Source organism: Ovis canadensis, chromosome 18 (assembly GCF_042477335.2).
Source record: "Ovis canadensis isolate MfBH-ARS-UI-01 breed Bighorn chromosome 18, ARS-UI_OviCan_v2, whole genome shotgun sequence".
Lineage (NCBI taxonomy): Eukaryota > Metazoa > Chordata > Mammalia > Artiodactyla > Bovidae > Ovis > Ovis canadensis.
Window position 1 is genome coordinate 70,395,058 of NC_091262.1, and position 23,951 is coordinate 70,419,008.

General features: G+C 39.1%; 1 protein-coding gene across 2 annotated transcripts in view; it reads right to left on the bottom strand.

Moving 5' to 3' along the window:
* Positions 1-23,951, bottom strand: part of ATXN3 (ataxin 3) — a 38,377-nt gene that overhangs the window by 4,412 nt on the left and 10,014 nt on the right. For both annotated transcript variants that reach the window (XM_069559481.1, XM_069559482.1), the window contains 5 exons: positions 23,030-23,117; positions 15,247-15,379; positions 14,736-14,902; positions 13,030-13,126; positions 5,064-5,164 (listed from right to left, as the gene is read on the bottom strand). In XM_069559481.1, the coding sequence (XP_069415582.1) occupies positions 5,064-5,164; positions 13,030-13,126; positions 14,736-14,902; positions 15,247-15,379; positions 23,030-23,117 (586 nt within the window). The remainder of the gene's footprint in view (positions 1-5,063; positions 5,165-13,029; positions 13,127-14,735; positions 14,903-15,246; positions 15,380-23,029; positions 23,118-23,951) is intronic.

The following is a 23,951-nucleotide window of genomic DNA, read 5'->3' on the forward strand; positions in this document are numbered from 1 at the left end:
GTTTTGACAAATACCAAGTGGTATAACCATCACCACCACCCAGATACAGACAGAACCATTCCATGCACCCAAATATTCCCTCATGCTGTCTTTGCAGTCAGTCCCAATCCCTAGGTTTAGGCAACCACTGACATGTTTTTTGCCCTACAGTTCTGCCTTTTCCTGCATGTCAACACAAATGGAATCATGCATTGTGTATGTAACCTTTGAATATGGCATCTTAAACAAAAGCATTATGCTAAGGGAAAGAAAATTTAACTTTGTGTCTGTCAATGATACATACATACCTGAAAAGTTTGTTTTGATAAATAATTATTTATGCACAGGAAGGTGCAAAGATAGTTCAAAGAGGTCCTGTGTACACTGGCTAAATTTCACCTAATAATTAAATCTTACGTAACTTCAGCTCAAACCTAAATCTGAATACTGACATTGGTATTTACAATGTTGTGCGTAGTTCTATGGTATTTTGTTGTATGTGAAGATCTGTGTAACCACCACCATCAACACCACCACAGTCCAGACTGAGAACCACCAAAATCTCCCTCCTGCCATCCCTGTTTGTCCACACTCACTTCTCTTCCCTGTCCCTCCGACATTCCTTTACTACAGGCAACTGCTAATTTGCTTTCCATCTCTATCAATTTGTCATTTTTAGAATGCTACACACTTAGAATCCTACAGTGTGAGATCTTTTGAGATTTATTTTTTTGTACTCAGCATAATGCCCTTGAAATATATCTAAGCTGCTGCATGTATCCGCAACTAGTTTCTTTTTTAAAAAAGTTAAAAAAAAATTTTTTTTTAATTCTTTTCACCACACCACATGCCATGCAGGATCTCAGTTCCCTGACCAATGACCTAACCTGTGCCCCTAGGAGTGGAAGCACAGAAGTCTTAACCACTGAACCAGCAGGGAAGTTCCTGGTTTCTTTTTAATACTGAGATGTATCCGTGGGATGGATGTACCGCAGTTGCTTTAGCCATTCACCTACTGTAGCACACTTGTTTTTTCCAGTTTTTATCATGACAAAGATGCTATGAACATTCAAGTACAGGTTTTTGCATGGATAGAACTTTTAATTTCTCTAGGATTAAATGGGAATATAACTGATGGCTGTATTGTCACTGTATATTCAGGTTTTATAGAAATTACCAAATTATTTTCCAGAGTGGCTGCACCAGTTCAAATGAAAGTTAAAAATCTTACCTCCCTTTACTTTCCTCTGATTACAATTGCCTTAAGTATTTCCTATAATTTACAGTAAAAACCAAATCAGTTATAATTCTTCCTGCATTCATAAAATATAATTTAGAAAACTGAAAAGGAGAGGCAAGTCTATTGTGTTTACACATATTTTTTTTCCTCCTACTGTTCTTTTTAAGTATTTATTTATTTGACTATGCTATGTTTTAGTTGCAGCATGCAGGATCTTTTTGTGTGTGTGTGTGTGTGCGTTGTGTGCGGCACAGGGGTTATCTTTTACTTGCAGCATGGAAACTCTTAGTTGTGGCAGGTGGGATACAGTTCCCCATTGTTGTTCAGTCACTCAGTCGTGTCCGACTCTGCCATGCCATGGATTGCACCACCCCAGGCTTCCCTGTCCTTCACTATCTCCTGGAGTCCAGTCAAACTCATGCCCAATGAGTCAGTGAGGCCATCCAACCATCTCATTCTCTGTCATCCTCTATTCTTTCTGCCTTCAAACTTTCTCAGCACCAGGGTCTTCTCCAGTCAGTCAGCTCTTCACATCAAGTGGCCAAAGTACTGGAGCTTCAGCTTCAACATCCGTCCTTCCAATGAATATTCAGGGTTGATTTCCTTTAGGATGGACTGGTTGGATCTCTTTGTTGTACAAGGGACTCGCAAGAGTCTTCTTCAACACCACAGTTCGAAGGCATCAGTTCTTCAGTGCTCAGCCTTTTTTATTGTCCAGTTATCACATCTATACATGACTACTGAAAAAATCATAGCTTTGATTATACAGACCTTTGTAAGCAAAGTAATATCTCTACTTTTTAATACACTGTCTAGGTTTTTTTTTAGTTGGAGGATAATTACAATATTGTGGTGGTTTTTGCCACACATCGACATGAACAGGGATGGGTGCACACGTGTCCCCTCGTCCTGAACCCCCCTCTGACATCCCTCCCCATCCCATCCCTCTGGGTTGTCCCAGAGCACCAGTTTTGAGTGCCCTGCTTCCTGCATCGAACTTGCACTGGTCATCTATTTTCACCTATGGTAATATACATACTTCAATGCTGTTCTCTCAAAATCACCCCACTCTCACCTTCTCCCACATAGTCCAAAAGTCTGTTCTTTACATGTGTCTCTTTCACTGCCTTGTATATAGGATTGTCATTACTGTCTTTCTAAATTCCATATATATGCATTAATATACTGTACTGGTGTTTCTCTTTCTGACTTACTTCACTCTGTATAATAGGCTCCAGTTTCACCCAACTCATTAGAACTGACTCAAATGCACTTTTTTTATAGCTGAGTAACATCCCATTGTGTATATGTACCTCAACTTCCTTATCCGTTCGTCTGCCGATGGACATCTAGGTTGCTTTCATGTTCTAGCTATTGTAAACAGTGCTGCAATGAACACTGGGGTATATGTGTCTCTTTCAATTCTGGTTTCCTCATTGTGTATGCCTAGCACTGGGATTGCTGGGTCATATGGCAGTTCTATTTCCAGGTTTTTAAGGGAATATTCATATTGTTCTCCTGGAGAAGGCAATGGCACCCCACTCCAGTATTCTTGCCTGGAAAATTCCATGGATGGAGGAGCCTGGTAGGCTGCAGTCCATGGGGTCACGAAGAGTCGGACACAACAATGACTTCACTTTCACTTTTCAGTTTCATGCATTAGAGAAGGAAATGGCGAACCACTCCAGTGTTCTTGCCTAGAGAATCCCAGGGATGGGGAGCCTGGTGGGCTGCCGTCTATGGGGTTGCACAGAGTCAGACACGACTGAAGTGACTTAGCATACTGTTCTCCATAGTAGGTGTACCAGTTTGCATTCCCACCAAGAGTGTAAGAGGGTTCCCTTTTCTCCACAACCTCCTCAGTATTTATCATTTGTTGACTTTTTAATGGTAGCCATTCTGACTGGCATGAGATGGTACACTATGGTTTTGATTTGCATTTCTCTGATAATGAGTGATGTTGAGCATCTTTTTATGTTTTTTTTAGCCCTCTGTATGTCTTCTTTGGAGAAATGTCTGCTTAGTTCTTTGGCCCACTTTTTGATTGGGTCGTTCGTTTTTCTAGTATTGAGCTGCATGAGCTGCTTGTACATTTTTGAGATTAATTCTTTGTCAGTTGTTTTGTTTGCTATATTTTTTCCCATTCTGAAGGCCCCCTTTTCACCTTGCTTATAGTTTCCTTAGTTGTGCAAAAGCTTTCAGTTTAATTAGGTCCCATTTGTTTATTTTTGTTTTTATTTCCATTCCTCTGGAAGGTGGGTAATAGAGTATCTTGCTGTGATTTATGTCAGATAGTGTTCTGCCTATGTTTCCCTCTAGGAGTTTTATAGTTTCCAGTCTTACATTTAGATCTTTATTCATTCTGAGTTTATCTTTGTGTGCGGTGTTAGAAAGTGTTCTAGTTTCCGTCTTTCACAGGTGGTTGACCGGTTTTCCCAGCACCACTTGTTGAAGAGATTGTCTTTTCTCCATTGTATATTTTTGCCTCCTTATAGGTTTCTCAGGAGACAGGTAATGTGATCTGGTATCCCCATCTTTTTAATACTTTTCCACAATTTGCTGTGATCCCCACAGTCAAAGACTTTAGCATAGTCAATCAAGCAGATGTTTTTCTGGAATTTCCTTGCTTTGTCTATGACCAACGACTCCACAGAGTAGGCTTTTCTTGGGGCAAAAAGAAAATCGAGGCTACTAACCACTCTGTCTTTCTCTGGTCCTGAGCTTCCCAACCAGTCTGTCTTCTCTCTGCCTTTCAGATTCTGCTTATATTTGCTTTACACAAAAGCCCAGGGTTGTTAGCTGTACTTAGCAGAATGTGTAAGAAAAAGTACCAGTTCATTCCTTTTTATTGCTAATAGTAGTCCTTTGTTTGGATCTAACAGTTTCTGTGTCTATTTATCTGAAGAACAACCTTTAAGCAGCTTCCTGTTTGGGGCTATTATGAACAAATCAGCTAGAGCATTCACAGTAAGTTTTCGTGTGAATCTAATTTTCTTTTCTCTTGGTTAGAAACTAGGAGTTGGACTACTGGATTCCATGGTTAAGTGTACATTTAAGTTTGTAAGAAAATACTAAACTGTTTTCCAGAGTTGTTGTACCATTTTACACTCCTACTAACAATGTATGAGAGTCCCAGTTGCTCTGATTCTTGCCTGCATTTGGTATTGTCAATTTAATTACTTTCTTAAGTCTTTCTTGTACGTGTGTAATGGCATCTCTTTGTGGGTTTGGTTTGCATTTCCCTAGTGACTAGTGATGTTGACCATATGCCCAATTTTCATCCATATACCTGGTAAAGTGTTCAAATCCTTTGCCCATCTTTTTGAGTTATTTTCTTAGTTTTGAGAGTTCTTTTCATGTCCTACTTACAAGTTCTTTGTTGGATAGTTTCTTTTGCACTCAGTTTCTACTACCAATAACTGGCCAACATTCAAGACCTATTTATTAAACCAAGGTCTAATAAGTAATTCTAGACTTCTGTGTTGTAATGCAGACTACACTCAAGTGTTTTCAGTTTTCCAAGTAGTAAAATGAACTTATTTTCCACCTACTATTATTCATTATCTTTGAGAAACTTTTGGAAAATGTACCAATTACGGTGACATTGCAAGTACTATTTATAATTTTAAAGCAAAACATTCATTGAGTGTTTTAAGGACACAAGTACATTAAGGAGTTAGCCTGCTCCTTAATCCAAGAAAGTTTAGTAGGTCACAAATTCATTCAAGAATTTCAGTATAATAAAGAGAGGAGAAAAAAGCCTACAAAGCCAAAAATCACATGGAGGCTGTGTGTCAAAGAGAGCATGCAGGTAAGAAACATGATGTATGGTCAGGAGGCGTACCTAGATCCCTGTCAGGTGCTTCAGAACTTGTGCTCGACTTTTCACACAGATGTGTAAGCTGTCCTGGCAGAGCTTGTTGCTGCTGCTGCTGCTGCTGCTGCCTGAAACATTCAAGAGCGAATGTACATTTAAAAAACAAAACCCAAGAATAAACATGCCATGAGAAAAACCATTACCATGGAAAATAAATGGTTCCACGAAACAAAAGTGTCACTGGCTTGAACACCCCAGAAGAAGGCAAGAGCAATCATTCTGACAGAAAACAAACTTGTGATTACCAAAGGGTAGAGCAGGGGGAGAATAAATGAGTTTGGGATTAATAGATATATACTACTATATATAAAATACATAACAAGGTCCTACTGTATAGCATAGGGAACTATATTCAATACCTTACAATAACATATAATGGAAAAGAATCTGAAAAAGAGTATACATATATACATATATCTCAACAATTTTGCTGTACACCTGAAATTAACACATTGTAAATCAACTACACTTCAATTTTTTAAAGAAAGAGCAATCAGTCTGACATAAATTACTGAAAAGCATCACAGTGCTGATCCTAGGAAACCTAGATAGAAAATTCACATTTATCAGACAAATTAACAGGTAGGTATTTTCACCATAAAAATAACACATTGTACCAATGGAGTCACTGTTTGTATGCAAATGTGTTGGTTTACAGGTCCTTAATATTGTTGGAAGTCACTGAAAATAAGCACCTTTGAAAAGATAAAGCATCTCAAATTACGGGCAGATTAAAATGATCCTTCCATGGCTGGCTCCTTCCTGTCAATCGTATCTAGGCTTCAGTATCTCCTCAGAGGCTTCCCTGGTGGCTCTGATGGTGAAGTCTGCCTTGCCAATGTAGGAGACCCAGATTTGATACCCAGGTCAGGAAGAGCCCTTGAAGGAGGAAATGGCAACCCACTCCAGTATTCTTGCCTGGTGAGTCCCATGGACACAGGATATTTCCTGACTGTTCGAGCTAAAGCAGCCACCTGCCATTTGCACACTCTCATTTAATTTTCAGTATAAACTAGCATCATCTGATATTCTTTTGCCTGTCTCCCTCTGTAGAATCATAAACATGAGAGCACAAAGCTGATCCTGCTTGTTTCTCCAGTACCTAAACCTGTGCTTGTCACCAGATACTTTATGAATGAAAGAAATGAAAACAACTATTTAAACTGCATTATCAAGTTTCAGTAATACCTGCTGCATTAAAGTAAATTCTCCCTGTATTTTTTTTCAAAAGGAAAATCCATGTCATAACAATTCACACATTAAAACGTTTAAACATGATGGTTATGATGTAAATAGGTAGGACAGTATCCTTATACTCAGAAAATATACTTATGCTTTGAGAAATATAATGGGAAATTGTAAGTTATTGTAAAGTGGTTCAGAAAGATCAAAAATTGGGAAATCTAGGTGGAGGGTATAAGGAACTCTGAACTATTTCTGCTTTTACATCAATTTAAAATTATTTCATATATATACATATGTATATGCTAAAAATTAAAAAAAAAACTTATAAACAGCTGACAATCTAAGCAAGAAGCTATATAGCTTTCAAAAAACGCATAAAAGGATTTTTAAAGGAAGCAGAATTTTTTTTTAATGAATACAAAATTATTTAATGGAGTAATGAATGATACTTTGTTTTTTTAATCAACCTCACCCTCTAAGGTATTTCTTTTTTTTTTCTTTACTGTTTTAAAAAAATTTTTTTATTGAAAGTTAATTGCTTCACAGAATTTTGTTGTTTTCTGTCAAACCTCAACATGAATCAGCCATAGGTATATATATATCCCCTCCCTTTTGAGCCTCCCTCCCATCTCCTTCCCCATTCCACCCCTCTAGGTTGATACACAGCCCCTATTTGAGTTTCCTGAGCCATAAAGCAAATTCCTGTTGGCTATTTTACATATGGTAATGTAAGTTTCCATGTTACTCTCTCCATACATCTCACCCTCTCTTCCCCTCTCCCCATGTCCATAAGTCTATTCTCTATGTCTGTTTCTCCACTGCTGTCCTGTAAATTCTTCAGAACCATTTTTCTAGATCCCATATATGTGCGTTAGAATACGATATTTATCTTTCTTTCTGACTCACTTCACTCTGTATAATAGGTTCTAGGTTCATCTACCTCATCAGAACTGACTCAAACGCTTTTCTTTTTGTGGCTGAGTAATATTCCATGGTGTATATGTACCACAGCTTCTTTATCCATTCATCTGTCGATGGGCATCTAGGTTGCTTCCATGTTCTAGCTATTGTAAACAGCGCTGCAATGAACAATGAGATACATGTGTCTTTTTCAACTCTGGTTTCCTCAGGGTATATGCCTAGGAGTAGGATTGCTGGCTCATATGGTGGTTTTATTCCTAGTTTTTTAAGGAATCTCCATACTGTCTTCCATCATGGCTGTATCAATTTACATTCCCACCAATAGTGCAAGAGCATTCCCTTTTCTCCACACCCTCTCCAGCATTTATTGTTTGTAGACTTTTTGATGATGGCCATTCTGACTGATGTAAGGTGGTATCTCGTGGTTATGATTTGCATTTCTCTAATAATAGTGATGTTGAGCATCTTTTCTTGTGTTTGTTAGCCATCTGTATGTCTTCTTTGGAGAAATGTCTGTTAAGGTCTCTTTCCCACTTTTTGATTGGGTTGTTTTTCTGGTATTAAGTTGTATGAACTGCTTATATATTTTGGAAATTAATCCTTTGTCAGTTGTTTCATTTGCTATTATTTTCTCTCATTCTGAGGGTGGTCTTACACCTTGCTTACAGTTTCCTTTGCTGTGCAAAAGCTTTTAAGTTTAATCAGGGCCCACTTGTTTACTTTTGTTTTTATTTCCATTACTCTAGGAGGTGGGTCATAGAGGATCTTGCCTTGATTTATGTCATACAGTGTTCTGCCTATGTTTTCCTGTAAGAGTTTTATAGTTTCTGGTCTTACATTTAGGTCTTTAATCCATTTTGACTTTATCTTTGTGTATGGTGTTAGGAAGTACTCTAATTTCATTCTTTTACATGTAGCTGTCCAGTTTTCCCAGCACCATTTATTGAAAAGGCTGTCTTTGACCCATTGTATATTCTTGCCTCCTTTGTCAAAAATAAGGTACCCATAGGTGCATGGGTTTATTTCTGGGCTTTCTATCTTGTTCCATTGGTCTATATTTCTATTTTTGCACCAGTACCATACTGTCTTGATGATTGTAGCTTTGTAGTATAATCTGAAGTCAGGAAGAAGCAGAATTTTTAAATGCCCAGTAACACAATAGGGCTTCCCTTGTAGCTCAGATGGTAAAGTATCCGCCTGCAATGCAGGAGACCTGGGTTCAATCCCTAGGTTGGGAAAATCCCCTGGAGAGGAAATGGCTACCCACTCCAGTATTCTTACTTGGAAAATCCCATGGACAGGGGAGCCTGGTGGGCTACAGTCCACTGGGTCACAAAGAGTCAGACATGACTGCGCAACTAACACATACAACACTATAAAATAGAATAGAATAGCAGACTTTTTTCTAGGGCCCCTCTTAATCTTGTGTTTTAAATATAAGCAACGAGGCAAATTCAGCCAGTGGGACTTGCAGTTTTTCCCTGCTGACCTCTGAGCCAGACACTGATGTCTGCACAGGTTCTGGGGAGCATGGCTAACAAAGGACACATAGGCAGTGGGCTCCCACAAGCATACTCTGATTCTGGAATGTGACACGAAAAAGACAGGCTGTGAGGTACAAGGAATTCCTGGGGCATCCTCTCCATGCCCTCCTCCCCCTCCATTCAAGAAAGTATTTCAGAATGCAAGGGAGTGATAGGTGAGAGAGTGCCTTTAGAGAGATAACCTTCATTCTACTTCCAAGTGAGAAGTAAATCAACTGCCAGCCTTGAGAGTATTTTGACACCTTTCCTACGTGGGGACACTGTAAGATGGACCATGTTCAAACAGTAAATCAGCATCCTTTCCCCCTGTGCCTTCTAACATGCCTTCAGCATGAGAAAGGCTGGAAAACTGAAAACGACATGTCTTTGACTGTTTTTGAGCTAGGAGTCTGGATACCAGTTAAACACATGCCTGAGACTTACATGGCAGAGGAGGTACTGTCATCTTCCTGCAGCTTTGGTGGGTCTCTGCTGGCAAGTAACGCCACGGAGACGCCAGTTCCACAATCCTGCTTCCTGGCAGCTGCAGTGGGGGCCAGACTGCAGTTTCCCATGTCTAGGCAACTGTGGTGGCAGCTTCCTGGTCCTAGGGTCACAGCTAAAGCAGTGTGTTCTTAAACTCGATATCCTGATTCCGCTTTGTCCAAAGGAGGCTTGAGAGGGAGGGGATATATGTATATTTACGGCTGATTCACATTGTTGTACAGCAGAAACCAACACAACACTGGAAAGCAATTATCCTCCAGTTAAACATTTTAAAAATCTCTGTTTTTTAAGCTGGACTCTGATAAACTACATCACACCACTGAAGTGGTAGTTCAAGTATTAGGTAATCAAAAAATCACAGTAACCCATGACTATGAAAACACTGGGTTTTCCTGGTGGCTCAGATGGTAAAGAATCTGCCTGCAATGCAGGAGATCCAAGTTCAATTCCTGGGTCAGGAAGATTCCCCTGGAGAAGGCAATGGCTCCCTTGTTTCTCTCCTGGTTAAGAACCACTTTTTTAGTGACAGAAAGAAAGAATCAGCATCATTTCAGAGTTATATCTGGAGAAGGCATTAATAATGCTAAGTGTATCTGTAGGCTACTTCACAGTTTACAAAACAGTTTTATATACATTGCCTCATTTGATGTTCATAACATGGGAGTTAAGGTTTTACAATGATATAGCTGATAAAGTAGAGTTTTGCTCAGGGTTCTATACGTACCATGGATTTGGAGATTACCACTGGGAAAAAATATCACAGCTATGAAAGTATCAGCTAAGAACGCCTACTCATAAACTATAAATTTGTAACAGGTAGACTTTCAACAGTATTTTCACGCTTAATCCATGAACACTGTGGCTAAACTGTGGCTACTACATTAAGTATGAAGCTTCAAATACTCTACAGGAAAAAAAAAAAAAAAAAACACCTATAAATTTCAATGAGTAACAAGTTAGCACCAGGGCATCTGGAAAAGATCAGAAGGAAGAAATGGCTCCACAGGCTTACAGCCAAGTTCTCCACAATACAAACTATTGTGACAAGGATCCATCTAGGTTTAATAATCAGAAATTCTAGTGAAAGGCAAAAATCAGTAGTTTCTCAGCTCCTTCAATCACGAGTCCTACAAGATTCTGAACGCTAACTAAAGTTAAACAGCAACCCCAAGAAGTTAGGTCTTAACTCTTCTCAGCAACAACTAACTGTGTAAAACATTCTCTAGCTCTACTCAAGTTACCACCGGTATTTTCAAAGTCAAATTAGGAGGTAGGGGATAGGAAGCTGAAGCTGGAACCATCACTATACTTTCTTACCCAATCAACTAACCGCAATCAGAAAGGAGACTCAGACATTTTAAAAGGGCACAACATTGAATAAAACATCTGCATTAGTTATAGCTAGCATTCTGCTTGTTACAACTTACTTAGTCATTACGAAATGTTAGTTACTGCATTATCCTTTGTGCTATAAAAATTTTAATTTGCTGGAAGTTCTACATTTTTAATCCAAAAAATCTTAAAAACTTCTTTTAATAAAAGAGGGATTTGTTTTTATACTTTAAAGATGGTTTCCTTTTCTTGGATGTACTTGTGAATTGAACAGTTTCTCTATAAAGTATGTTTATGTTTATTCTGGAAAAAACTACAGGCTCAAAAAAGCATGGCAGAGGTATCACTTGGAAACTGTTTTGGAGAGCAGTTTAGAAATCTTTACCAAGGCTTTAAAAATGTTCTTGTGCTTTAACTTAGTAATCTGAAATTTTCAGGATAATTAGAAGAAATGATGAGAGATGTGAGGCATAAAGTTAATACAAGGATTGCTCTTTGCATTATTAATTATAATAGCAAAAATCAATAGGTTCATACATTTTATAAACTACAGCACAGCCTCTTGCAAAAAATATTCACAATCATGGGAACATGTGATATACAATATACGTGCATTTCTGTGAGTAGAAGTGTGACTGTCAAAACAATATCATTAACAGTAGGATATTAATGGTAGGATTGTGTTTTTTTAGATTTAGGTATCTTATGATAAATTTATCATAAGATAAAATTTCCAAAATATTATTTTTTATCTAGTTAAACATTGAAAGCTGTTTTTATCACTGACTAGTTAGTTGATGATATTACAGAACAATTAATAATTATCATCTGATCTTTATTTCATTACTGTGTGAAAAAAATCACTTGGTGATATTAAGAACAAACCATGTATTTTAGCAGAGAAGGCAGGGGCAACCCACTCCAGTACTCTTGCCTGGAAAATCCCATGGATGGAGGAGCCTGGTGGGCTGTAGTCCATGGGGTCGCTAAGAGTCGGACACGACTGAGCCACATCACTCTCACTTTTCACTTTCATGCATTGGAGAAGGAAATGGCAACCTACTCCAGCGTTCTTGCCTGGAGAATCCCAGGGACGGTGGAGCCTGGTAGGCTGCCATCTATGGGGTCGCACAGAGTTGGACATGACTGAAGCGACTTAGCAGCAGCATGTACTTTAGAGACAGACATGAAAATCAATACAGATGAAATATTATGATTTAGATTTATTACAAAATAACCCCACCCTGTGGGGGGTGGGGGTGGGAATAAGAGTAAATAGCATGGGAGACAGGGGCATAAAAACCAAAATGGCCAATGTGCTGGTATTTGTTAAATGTGGGCAACAGAAAAATCAGGGTTCTTTATGCTAGTTTCTCTACTTGCACATAAATTTGAAGTTTATCATATTTTAAAAATAAAAAAGTTAATTTTAAAATTGTAAAGGGAGTGACAAGCACTAATAGCACTATTTTGAGATTTTTATACAGAATTAAATCCATTAATCTATCACTGAATAAAGACTAGAAACATCTCACATTAAGAGGATGTCAGTTGATCAGAACTTTCCTTCATATACTTCTGAGTTGTGACTTAAAAAAAAACCAGAAAACAAGGTAACTATTATCTTCATTACACCATCCAATGTAGAATGTGCCAACATTTTAGATACGGCTAAAGTACTACTAATTATGATGCGTAAGAGTCTTCCGAACTGCAGAGATGTTGAAATGTGAAAATATGTGCATCTTAGAATTGATAAAATATAGTAAATAACAGGCCAGACTCAGCCACTGCCTTAGTTCTCTGAGCGGGGATCAGAGGATCTGAATATCTATTAGAGATCTTGTGATGGTAAGATGGAGTTTTATCTTTAAAAAAGAGAAAAGAGGATGAAGACCTGTGAATGACTGTTACTGGCAAGGATAACGATATGGGTGAAATTTCTATTTTGAGAGCACTTATACAGCTGGGACAAAGTTAGGTCCTAGGAGCTGATGGTTGAGATTTACGGTTACTCTCATGCCCCCCGATGCTGACGGGCCTGCGGCAGCCAACCCCCTCCATCCCCGGGTGTGGTAACGAGCAGAGTGGTTAAGCACCAGCTCTATTTGAGAGTGTGTTCTCCTATGATAAATGGTGTTTTTCCTATTAACTGACAGAACTTTGTAGGGTTAGTCAGGTAACCAGGAAGTATATTCAAAGGACCACAGGGCTTTGTTCTTGCCTTGATCCAATTCCATGTTTCTTTTGATGACTGAAATTTTACAAGGCTTCCTTCACCCTATTTCATGAAAATTTAATTAGTACTGAGGCAAAATTTTCTCCTAAAACCATATTTGATTTCAGTATTAGAGGGAATTCTAAATAAAATGAATGGTTAGGTCAAAGCTATATGGCTACAAATAGACAAAACGGCCAAGGTAAAGATAAAATCTGCAGTTTTAATATGGTACCAACTACTTTACTTTTCAAAGTAGGCTTCTCTTCTCTTCCGCAGCTCTTCTGAAGTAGGATGTGAACCCGATGTCTGTGGGATATCTTGACATCTGTTTCTGGAAGTACCTGAAAACCGAATAAAACACAACAAAAACCAGTTTTATTTACCACGTCACGACGTGTTTATACTTAGGTGAAGGAGCTTTCAAAAAGTTTTCTTCTCAAAACTACTCTGCACCATTCTGTAAATGTAAGAAAGGCTCTGAAAGGTTCAGGGAAAATCAGAATAAGGTAGTTCAACCGCACCTGTGTCCACTGCGGCCACGCCTACTATCAATCTGTGACACAGTGGACGTGAGGTAAGTTCAGTGGCCATCTGGCAGGAGAAACAACTAGCACCACACGTGCTTGCTCTCTACTTATTAGAAATGAATCTACACTTTTTAAAAATAAATAAATTTATTTATTTGGCTGCACTGAGTCAGCTACGGCACGTGGGATCTTCCTTGCACCATGGCGGATCTTTGCTTGAGGCACACAGACCCTCTAGTTGTAGCGCTTGCGGGCTTAGTTGCTCTGAGACATGTGGGATTTCAGTTCCTTGACCAAGGATCGAACCCATGGCCCCTGCTTTGCAAGAAGGATTCTTAACCAATGTACCACCAGGGAAGTCCCAGAAATCAATCTACACTTTTGAAGGCACAGAATTCCTAGAAGTAACTTAAAGTGGATGATTGTAAAATAAACCCACTCTGTATATTCCTTTATCTTCAAACATCTGGGTACTGACATAACTTAAGTATGTTTCTGTGTTCTTACTAAATTATTGCTCCAATCAGATTCTGTACAAATTGTGAAATAACGTGGGAAGAAGAGTAAAGGACACAAAAATGTCTAAAACTAATAAGGCTGTGTCTGTCCACCACTGGGCTAACCTAGCAGGACTCTGCTAATCCAAAATGGGCCTGTGCACCACACAGAGTACTCAGACGTGGCCAGGAGGCATGAGCAGTTCAGAATAAAATATAGCATAAAAAGGATAATTTTCATATTAACAGAAACTCAATTTTATTTAGATACTTAAGGAATTCAATTGATGTGTAATTTCATTAGAAAGTAAAAGGCAAATTCACATTAGATGAAAACAAAACAACCCCAAAAAAAGAAAACCCGTTACACTTTTAAAGTAAGCCCCTTTAAGCAACGTCCTAGACATTTCCCTCTACTTGGATTCCCTGGGGTGGGAGTGGGTGGGGGAAGAGGTGTGGTGGGCTAAAAGAGTGAGCCCACCAAAGTGAGCTTAAGCCAAAAGTTCCACAGCCAGTAAGTTTTAGAGTTTTGTAAAATCAATTTATAGTCTCTGTCCAGACCTTCCTTCACAGCCACTAGAATGCATTTAAATAGCTGGTCTTGGCAAGGGTCCACTGACCTCACAATGATTAGCTCCGTTTAGTACTGTGTTTGCACCGTATTATAACCAAACTGAATGACCAGAAATGAAAATATAACTAGTCCTAATTTAACACAAGTCATAAAGTTATATGTATGTTATATGTATTAAACATTATATGTATTAAATAATATCTAAAAAAACCAATAACTGATTATACATAGCTACTGCTTCTGTGACTGTCAAAGAACTTCTACCAACAGTATATTCATTTCCAGAAGAACTAAAAATGATCTAAATCAACTGCTTCAACAACAAATAAAGTAAGTGTTGGAATGTCCATACCTTGCATACTGAGCTGAATGGCCCTGCGGAGATCAGCCTCTTCATCTTCCATGTCAATTTCTTGGCGACTTAGTGCCAGAGCCCTCTGAAAGTCCTCCTCATCCTCGTCTAACATTCCTGTCCCATCATTTACTTCTAAGACGCGTTCTAGACCTGTTTTCTGGACTCTGAAGAATAAAAGCACAAATAATAACTGCAGACCATTCTTTAATTGTAATTATAACATAGAGACATTTATAAACCAAAGATTTTTATGTAAGTTGAAAACTTACACATTTTTTTTTTGTAGATAACATCTAATAATACAAAGGTCCTATTGTGACATGAATTTGTGTTGGGAAGTATACTTAAATAATTCAGAGAGTTGATCCAAGGTTAAACCAATAAGCTACACTTAAACAGAAAGGTCTAAAAAAAAACCCACCAAGAATAAAAGGACCACATCTTCATGTAAATTTAATTCTTGTAATGAAATACTATCATATACCCCACACTGCAGGCTCAGCTTTACCTCTGTTCTTTAAGTTGTGCTAATTCTTCTCCAATAAGTTTTGGTCGATGCATCTGTTGGACCCTGATCATCTGTAGAAGTTGGTCAGCTTCACAATCTGGCAGATCACCCTTAACAACAAATATAGAGTAACCTAAAAAAAAAGGCAAAAATTATCTACAACAGCTAGCAAGTGATTCAAAATGGACTGAAAATGATAGCAGACAGAGAGGCAGCACAACAGCGGGAAAACCACAAACCAGGGAGTGAGGAAGACCTGGATCCAAAAAATGGTTCTTACACTTACCAGTGGGGTGGTCTAGGACAAATTACTTAAGGTCTTTAAGCCTCACTTCCATATATATAAATTTCTTCAACTGGTCTTAGTTGGATCTTTCATTGTGGCACGTGGGCTTAGCTGCTCGGTGGCATGTGGGATCTTATTAATAGTTTCCCAACCAGGAATCAAACTCATGTCCCCTTCATTGCAAGGCAAATTCTTAACCACTGGACAACCAGGGAAGTCCCTCTAAACCTCTTCACCTGTAAAATGGGAATAGCCATCTCATAGAGTGACTATGAGAAGTATTTGAATCTGAAAAGGGCTCTAATTAAGTAAGAACAAGGAAACATACCTAATTTGTGCTTAATAATTTGTGCAGAATCTGACAGGGGCAATAATTAAGTATGAGGCTTCCCTGGTGGCTCAGTTGGTAAAGAATCTGCCTGCAATGTGGGAAACCTGGGTTCGATCCCTGGGTTGGGAAGATCCCCTGGAGAAGGGAACAACTACCCACTCCAGTATTCTGGCCTGGAGAATTCCACGGACTGTATAGTCCATGGGGTTGCAAAGAGTCGGACACGACTGAGCAACTTTCCTTTCACTTTTCATGGAAATATACTTAAAACATACTAAAACAGTGCTTGACCAAGTAGCTTACTCCCTAAGTGACAACAGAAAGGCAAGGAAAGGACTGAGGAAGAGCAAGGAGTGTGTACTCAGACAGCCCGGGTTTTAGTGCCCTGGCTCTTCTGTTTCCTAACTGCCTCTGTTGATCACTTTACCCCTCTATGTCTTGATTTCTTCAACTGTTGAACAGATTATGCTGTACCTTCCGCAGAGTGCTGTTTGAGGACATGATCAGAAGATGTGTGTAAAAATCTGCAATATGAGTAAAATGAGTTATCTATGGAAATAGCTGACCCTGACACACAGCCTTCCTAACTGAAAACAGGACCTGGAAAGCCAATACCCTAAATTCTAGTCAAGGTGCTGAAGATGTGGTTCATGTTTTGAAAAAATTACATTTGTCCAATCAATGTAATTTTTTAATTAATACAACTCTGGAAAGCCAAGGTTTTCCCAGCTGGATACTCCATACAATAGCCGAATAAGGGTGGGCTATACCTAAGCCATTTTGATCAATTTTCATTTTTCTACCATAAATTTTCTTCAACCTTGGTGCTTATTTGGCTTCCCTGGTGGCTCAGATGGTAAAGCATGTGCCTGCAATGCAGGAGATCTGGGTTCGATCCCTGGGTCGGGAAGATCCCCTGGAGAAGGAGATGGCAACCCACTCCAGTATTCTTGCCTGGAAGATTCCATAGACTGAGGAGACTGGTAGGCTACCGTCCGCGGGGTTGCAAAGAGTTGGACATGACTGAGCGATTTCACTTTCACTTGGTGCTTATTATAGATATTCTTTATGAGCACTAACAGAAAATGAAATTTTAAAAAAAGATTACAAGGCCTATTAATGGAAAAACTCAAGAGTAAATCATAATACACTTAACACTTTTTTTCACAAGGGCAAGTATACTCAGAGTTCAGACGGTTGAACAGGTTTTATGCCAGTAAAACTGTTTTCTAGGTTGTGGATACACTCTGTTAGCTCCCCATGCTATTCCATGAAGAGCATCATGAAGAGCAGAAACTGCTTTACAGAGGTGACACTGTGAGAAGCTTGGGTTTTATTCAAGATTAGATTTCATTCTAAGTGTGCTAGGAAGCCACTGAAGGGTCGAAGAGTGAAAGTATGCCACGATGTGCATTATATTTTAAGAAGAGCACTCTAGGCTGCCTTCTCAGTGTAATATATAGCAACCAATGTGCAAGAAGAGCAGGGCTTATGAAAACGGAAAGAGGGACTGCAAGTATGGGGAGAAAAAAATGAGTCTTTTGTAAACATATTCAGATTGAAACGCTTTCTGGACTTCTGAGTGGAGATGGGAAAGTTAGGGGTTTGGTGTTTGGGGTAGATGTTGATAAAAGTCTAAGGAATTATGGCAGATAGACTTTATTTAGAGATGATATCTAAAATAATGGGACAGCACACAGTCAAGAAGTTGTCCAAGACTGACTCTGGGTCACTTCATTAGTTAGAGATTAAAGAGTAGGATCCATAAAAGGCATCTGAAAGAAGCAGCCAATACGACATGAAGCAAACTAGAGCACAGTGGCTTGGAAGAGGAGCAGAGACAGGATTTCAAAAAGGGAAGATGTAGTTAGGAACAAAGGTTTTAGGCATAAAAGAAAAGAGATAAAGTATATAAAATCGAAGACATTACAACATAATGATCCTACATGAAAACTGGAGAGACCTACATGACAACCAACCTAGTAGCAATAAGCACACCAGCGCACAGACTGCGATCTCGAATCACCATTACTAAAGGGGAAGGAAACACACAAGACTGAAAATCCTTATTATATGACCTAAAAAGGGCTTCAAAAGGCGAGAGTGGTCATTTCAAAAGCTTGAGAGTCAAGTTGAAAAGGTTCCCACTCATCCAAGACGTGACAATATTGAGTATCAATAGTACTTACAAGAGACTAGAGCATATGAACTATGGTTTATTTTATTATGGCTGTGCTGGGTCTTTGTCGCTGCTTGGCCTTTTCTCTAGTTTTGGGGAGCAGAGGCTACCCTCTAGTTGTGGTGTGCACACTTCTCATTGCAGTGGCCTCTTTTGCTGTGGAGAACCGGCTCTAGAGCATGGGCTATAGAGTAGTTGCAGCTCCTGGGCTCAGTAGTTGTGGTTCCAAGTCCAGACCGCAGACTCAATAGTTGTGGTACACAGGCTTAGTTATCCCATGGCACGTGGGGCCTTCCTGGGCCAGGGGTGGAGCCCGTGTCTCCTGCACTGGCAGGTAGATTCTTTACCACTGAGCCACCAGGGAAACCCTGAGCTATGATTTTAATAGATTAGTTTACAATGACACCACAGAAACAAACCAACCGGTTACCTTTGGAGACAAGATACTATGACCAAATATTTAAAACTGATAAAAGGCAATAAATATTTACCCTGCTTTTTATATATGAACTATATACTTCAAGATAACCAAACAGTTGATGAAGGAAAGTCTATTTGTATAAAAGTCTTCCAGCTAATAAATGAAGAAATGATGGAAATCTAATTAATGAGATAACAGACTAGGCATTTATTATTAGCAGCTACTCAAATCACAACAAGAGAGACAACTGGACATTAAGTGCCACACCATCCATGAAGAGTCTTCTGTCTTCCCAAAATGAACTTAAATCTGATCAAGTCTCTAGATCTAAGGACCAGTCTATTGCTCATCAAGGGCTCAGAGGAAAAAAAAAGATGCAACAGGCAAAATCCAGAATGTGAGAAACAGAACAAATGACCCATTTTTTTTTTTTCAAAAGAAAAAGGAAAAAATTTAAGAGAAGAAACCAATTGATAGGTTTCAGAGACATAGCAATCCAAAGCAATCAAAGACCCTTATTTCAACCTGGTTTAACTATATTAAAAAAAAAAGAAGAATCAAAAAGGAGATTGGAGGACTTCCCTGGCGGCCCTGTGCTAAAGCAAGAGAATAGGTTCACTGTCTGGTCCAGGAAGACTCCGCATGCCATGGGGCAACTGAGCCCAGGTGCCACAACTCCTATGCCCACATGCCCTAGGGCCTGTGCTCTGCAGCAAGGGCAGCCACTGCAATGAGAAAGGTGTGCACTGTAACGAGAGGGCAGCCCCCGCAAAGCGAAAGCCTATAAGTAGCAGTGAACCCAGCACATCCAAAAGCAAATAAGTGGATACATTTTAAAAGACTAGTGAGAAATTTAATTCTTAGGTAGGATGACAAGGAGTCTCCTCCCAAGGAGGAGAAAGGGGTCTGGGGCACTCGAGGAGGAGAAAGGGACAAACATTTTTTCCTATATTCCTTTGTCTTAGTCACATAAGACTTTTTTTCCCCCTTAAACACTGAGTTGTTATGACAACAATCTATTTTGCCTAAGATTAACTTTCTTTAGTCTCATTTGCATTCATCTCACACGCTAGCAAAGTAATGTTCAAAATTCTCCAAGCCAGGTTTCAACAGTATGTGAACCATGAACTTCCAGAAGTTTAAGCTGGATTTAGAAAAGGTAGAGGAACCAGAGATCAAATCTACTGGATCATGGAAAAAGCAAGAGAATTCCAGAGAAACATCTACTTCTGCTTTATTGACTATGCCCTTTGACTGTGTGAATCACAACAAACTGGAAAATTCTGAAAGAGATGGGAATACCAGACCACCTGACCTGCCTCTTGAGAAATCTGTATGCAGGTCAGGAAGCAACAGTTAGAGCTGGACATGGAACAATGGACTGGTTCCAAACAGGAAAAGGAGTGTGTCAAGGCTGTATATTGTCACCCTGCTTATGTAACTTATATGCAGAGTACATCATGGGAAAAGCCGGGCTGGATGAAGCACAAGCTGGAATCAAGATTCCTGGCAGAAATATCAATAACCTTAGACATGCAGATAACACCACTCTTATGGCAGGAAGTGAAGAGGAACTAAAGAACCTCTTGATGAAAGTGAAAGAGCAGAATGAAAAAGCTGACTCAAAACAGCATTCAAAAAACCAAGATCGTGGCATCCAGTCCCATCATTTCATGGCAAATGGAGAAACAGTGGGAACAGTGACAGTCTTTATTTTGGGGGGCTCCAAAATCACTGCAGATGGTGACTGCAGCCATGAAATTAAAAGATGCTTGCTCCTTGGAAGAAAAGCTACAACCAGCCTAGACAGCATATTAAAAGGCAGAGACATTACTTTGCCAACAAAGGTCCATGTAGTCAAAGCTATGGTGTTTCCAGGAGTCATGAATGTTTGTGAGAGTTGGACTATAGAGAAAGCCGAGTGCCAAAGAATTGATGCTTTTGAACTGTGGTGTTGGAGAAGACTGTTGAGAGTCCCTTGGACTGCAAGGAGATCCAACCAGTCAGTCCTAAAGGAAATCAGTCCTGAATATTCATTGAAAGGACTGATGTTGAAGCTGAAACTCTAATACTTTGGCCACCTGACGTGAAGAACTGACTCACTGGAAAAGACCCTGATACTGGGAAAGATTGAAGGCAGGAGGAGAAGGGGACAACAGAGGATGAGATGGTTGGATGGCATCATTGACTCGATGGACATGAGTTTGAGCAGGCTCCAAGAGTTGGTGATGGATAGGGAAGCCTGGTATGCTGCAGTCCATGGGGTCGCAAAGAGTCAGACACCACTGAGCCACTGAACCGAGTAAAGACTAACGAATGGGGCCCTCGCTGCCCTCTTCTGCTGTCTGTGTCAGAAGCTTCCCCTATCCCTTTTCCACAGTCATAAAGCTTCCACCACAGGAAGCTCTGAGTGCCTAAAGCCTCGTCTGTGGTCCTGATGCTAAATTATCTTCTTTGGAGATAACAAATAGGACATACTATTCACCTAAGCTATCACTGCTTTAAAAAAACAAACAAACAGGCAATGAAAGATTTGAGTTGGCTAGTTGGTGCTATTAAAGAATTGTAATTAAATGTTTGTATGTCATTAGAGTATTGTGGTTATATGTATATTTTTAAAGAGTCTTTGCTTTTAAAGATTTTGATTTAAAAAATCTACAAAGATGATGAGTACTTTCTTAGAATAAACTGGAAACAGAAGTGGGTAGGGTATAGGTAAAACAAGACTGGCCATGAGATATTTGTTGAGGTTGGGCGAAGGGTACATCACATTGTTTTCTATACTTTTATACTTGTTTGAAACTTTCGATAAGAAAATTTTGTTTCATTCTCTTTAAAGGAGGGTATACTAACCTATACTCTCAAAAAAGATGATGTCAAGGAAGATTGAGAACTGAATACTGCCATTGGCAAATTGGAGGTCACTGGAGACACTAAGAGCGTTTTCAGGGACATGTTGGTTATCACAGTGTTACTGCAACAGGTTCACGAACAGGAGACCATACACTAGAGATGATTCTAAGGAGAAAGAAAAAACGGGAGACTGTGGGAGTTTCCTGGCATTGAAAGAAGTTTTTTCTTTTTAATCAATGGAGAGAAAGAGCTTACTTCTCTACAGTAGGAATAATAAGATAAAAGAGGGAACCCACATAGGAGAGTAGAGCAACAAAAGCAGAAGCGAAGGTCCTGACTACGTGGGAGGAGCTGAGATCTAGCCCCAGAGTGGAGACACTGGGCCTGGTTAAGAGCAGGGAACAGCTCACCTACTCTCATAGCCTGAAAGCACAGGAAGAGAGAGAATCAGGGTGATGATCTGCTGATAGAAGAACAAGGATGTTCTCTTTTAATTGCTCCTGTTTTCACAGTAGAATATAAAGGACAGCCATAAGCTAGGAGTCAGGAACGGGGAGGGGATGCTGAGAGGTCTGAATAAGCTGTGCAATCATCATCCTGGGAAGTGGTAGGTGAGCTTACTGCAAGAATGTGGTAGGGATATCAAGTAGCACTGAAGGCTCATTTGAAATTTGCGATCCTAAATTTAAAGCAAAATTGATCATATTTTATACTGCATCTTTAACCATGCTCAACTGCTCTGATGGAGGAGGACTGGACAAGTCCAAGATTGGATTTTAACCAGGGTTGGGATTTTTGTCATAAAAGTATGATGGAGGGAGAAAGAGAAAGGAGCTGAGAAGCGCAACTGTGTGTTATAGCGATAATCACTGAATGATAATGAATTATAATGATGATTACAGAAAACAGGTGGAATAACATAGGAAGTAAGGACCTAAGGGGAATGTTTAGGCTTGTAATAGGGTTTAAAGAATTGTTACAAAGGAAAAAAAAACAGAGAGAATATGGTATAAAGATAGGAGACAAAAGTCTAAGAATAGGACACTTAGAATTTGAAGGTGGTACAGTTATTAGTAATGGCAGGCAAGAGTGAAAAACAAATGATCTTTGAAAGAAGCAAGAGATTGGATTGGACTGATTTTTGATGTAGAAATCACCAGGAATGGTGAAAAGAGTTGAAGGAAAGCCATTATAGTGAGTGAGATCCTAAATCTTCAGTGGAAAAGGAGGAAGATCAGACTTTCAAAGACTGCAAAAGAGAAAGGGGTAGACTTTACTCTAGTGATATATACTTCAAAGGAGCTGCAGTTTCTAGGAAAGAAGAGTGACCTAGAAGGGGTAAGGATGAACAAGAAGAATACCTAAGCTCTCCTTGGCTCTGTGGTATGTGGGGTCTGGAAGACAAAAATGCCGTAACATAGAAGGTCTGCAAAGGAGTCAGCCTCATCAGGGGAGGGCCAGGTGTCAGCAGGAATGCCCAAAGAGCAGGATGACTCAAATCGCAGCCTAAAGCTTACCATATAAAACAAAGATTATTTCCCTGCTTCTGCCACAAAAGCACTATTGTTACATTTACTTCTAAAGAGATGGTTTTATTTAGCTACACTCACTTCTAGTGAGACAGTTTCTACACAGTTGGTATACTCACTTCTAGTGAGACAGTTTCATTTAGCTACTTCAAAAGATAACATAAAATGTTCAGTCTTTACTTACCTTCCTGTTGTAACTGAGCCAAGAAAAGTGCAAGGTATGTGTCTGATATTAATTCTGGACCCGTCAAAAGAGAATTCAAGTTGAACCACTGGAAAACAAATTGTCAATATTTAAGTTAGTACACATTGTAATTAACAAGTTTTACATGCTATGAATTGATATATCCCCATCTAAACTTAGTAAGACTGTTTAAACACTGAAAACATGTCAAATTAAGATTTTTAAAAAGTAATTAAATCATACAATTTTTAAAAACTGAAATAAAATGTTGCAATTTTTTCACTATTAAATGTTTTAAAAGTTTGCTTTAAGCCATAAACTTTAAATCCCCCCTTCAAAAGAGAAAAGAAACTGATAGTATTTTAAAGCACCCTTATTATAGCCATAATTAAATCTTTTTCAAAGGAACTGTCCAACAAAACCCTAATCATATTATATTGATGTGGAAGAAAAATGACAACTACCAAGTTTTCCTACTGCCGATAATTTTAGTCAAAATATTTTAATTGTGAGAAAGCTAGACATTCCAGGAAGAGAATTTTTAATCGCCAACTCATTTTTACAAGATCACTAAACCACTACTGCATGTAATTAACATCGTTTGTTCACTATGTCATGGGCATCCTAATTTACCCCACAAGATACAGTAGTTTCAGAAGTTACTGTCAGCATCATCACCAAATGCTTTTTGTGAATTTTATCAGAGATGGTAATATTTTTCTCATTTTTTTCTTTATACAGGGGCCTCAGACAAGAGTCTATAGTGAAAAATACAATTTTAATCAAAAATATAAATTAGAACCAAAGATGATAAGCCATAGTTTGACATTTCCAGCACGGCCATTCCTTTCTCCAGAGGATCTTCCCAACCCAGGGACTGAACCCAGGTCTCTTGCATGGCAGGTAGATTCTTTACCATCTG